The sequence below is a fragment of the Olea europaea genome, chromosome 18 (assembly GCF_002742605.1).
Source record: "Olea europaea var. sylvestris chromosome 18, O_europaea_v1, whole genome shotgun sequence".
Taxonomy (NCBI): Eukaryota; Viridiplantae; Streptophyta; class Magnoliopsida; order Lamiales; family Oleaceae; genus Olea; species Olea europaea.
In genome coordinates this window covers 6,957,214-6,959,132 of record NC_036254.1, presented here as the reverse complement: position 1 = coordinate 6,959,132, position 1,919 = coordinate 6,957,214, and the positions used below count along the sequence as shown (strand labels likewise).

The 1,919-nt window shown below is 34.8% G+C and overlaps 1 protein-coding gene across 1 annotated transcript in view; it reads right to left on the bottom strand.

Moving 5' to 3' along the window:
• Positions 1-1,241, bottom strand: part of LOC111367323 (probable aquaporin NIP5-1) — a 14,781-nt gene extending 13,540 nt beyond the window's left edge. The window contains exon 1 of the mRNA XM_022988134.1: positions 539-1,241. Coding sequence (XP_022843902.1) covers positions 539-757 — 219 coding nt within the window. The 5' untranslated portion in view covers positions 758-1,241. The remainder of the gene's footprint in view (positions 1-538) is intronic.
• Between the last annotated feature and the right edge of the window lie 678 nt (positions 1,242-1,919).

Genomic DNA, 1,919 nt, shown 5'->3' with positions numbered 1-1,919 from the left:
AACTTTCACATCATCTCAGATTCTCAATTGGGCAATCAAATTTCAATTATTGTTCAATTGGGTTAATTAACTTCAATTTTGTTTCAATTGAATCATTGAATTCAATTTGGTTTCAGGTTTCACAACATTTTGAAAAAAAAAAAAAAAAAAAATTAATTAATTAATTGATAGTCATACTACAACATATGTTTCACATAAATGCTATGTAGCTTATCACTACACCACGTCACAAGAGTGTTAAAATTTGTAAAAAAAATGATAGAATGTCACGATGATATAGAAATGACAATAATTTCCGTGATTATAAAGGGTTACGCTACTGTGACAGGGCCGTGACAGCAGCTGTTTGAGTATCAAAACTCAATTATAAATTCATTCAACCGACTCATCATTGTTCAATACAGAAAATTTGAAAGGCAACTGAAAGGTTAAGGACCCCACTCACTCCACATAATAAATTTAAAAAAACAAAATATATATTCATATTATATTGTGTGTGAGAGAGAGAGAGAGAGATAGAGAGAGTGTAAAGTCTAACCTTGCGAGTAAGAGGGATGTCAGGCACAGAGAAATCGGTGAGGCTGCACGTATGTGGTGCACCCCAAGTGGGTGCATCAACTGGCAGGCACTTGCATCGTGGCATTGACTTCCAATCGTAAGAAACTGAGTCTATTCGCAGAGAAGAAATCAGTGGCGCCGGCGTTCCAGGCGTCGCTGGCGCCGACATTGTCAGAGTTTCGACTTCGAATTCCGGCATTCCAGTGAGTAAAAACCAAATCAAAGACCTCTTTTTTTTTTTTTTTAAACGATTGAGTAAGATAATTCAACAATGGATAGAAATTACATGATTTGCAGGCTTTTTTAACGTTTTTCCTACACAATCTTCAGGACAGTATCCAGATCGATAAAACCAAGTACAACAATAATCAAAAAAGCATTGCGAATAAAATTTTTATGAAAATCCAACTAATTTTTTTGGGGTTTTTTTAGATAGAAGATGAAGAAAAGTGGTTGCAGTTACATGCTTTGAAGGTTTTTATAAATTTGCAGCTACGGAATAATAAGAAAATCTAAAGTATCCAGCATATATCAAAATTGAGATCTAAAGATTTGTATATACTGAAATAAGATTTTTATTTGCATATATGAAACAGAGAACAGAAGAAAAAACTAGATGGAGCATGGAGGAGGATGAAAAATGAAGTGAGAGAGAGAAATACTTATATAACAGTTTGAGAGGTGATGGTGATGAGAAATGGAGGAGTATAGCAGAAACATCCAATGAATGGGAGAGAGAAAAAGTCAATACTCTCCAGGGGCAGCCAGCAAGGCCCCACTATATCCCCACCAATTCTATTATTGATTATATTATACATTAAATTTTACTCTGTGCATTACCATTTTGAAAAAATACTCCACATCGAAAAATGAACAACAGAGGCTTTGACAATCTATCAAAAATCGCGGCCCTACATGAACAAACAATTCCCAAAAAAATGTGGTTCCCACTCCTATTGTGAGTGTTAGTCAAAGCTTTTGTCGATATTGTTCGATTCATGTAGTGCGGTTATTACTATTTTGAATTAAGTTAGTGTGTCAGATGAATTTTGACATCTCGATTGACCTACACTCACATTGGTATGGAATCCGCGCCGATCTCATAAAAATAAAAAATGTAAAAAATGGCACCCCACTTACCCCGATTGTGAGTGTAGGTCAATCGGGGTGTCAAAATTTATCTGGCATCCCAGCATGATTGTACTATTTTATGGGTGATTTCCACCTGATCCCTACCTTTTGTAAGTGTAGTACTATGTCCAACCTTTTATTTATTGCATATATTCCTTTAGTCTTTTAGAATTATAGTATTCATATCTTGAGCTAACAGAACAAGTTTATTTGAACGTTAAATGATCATA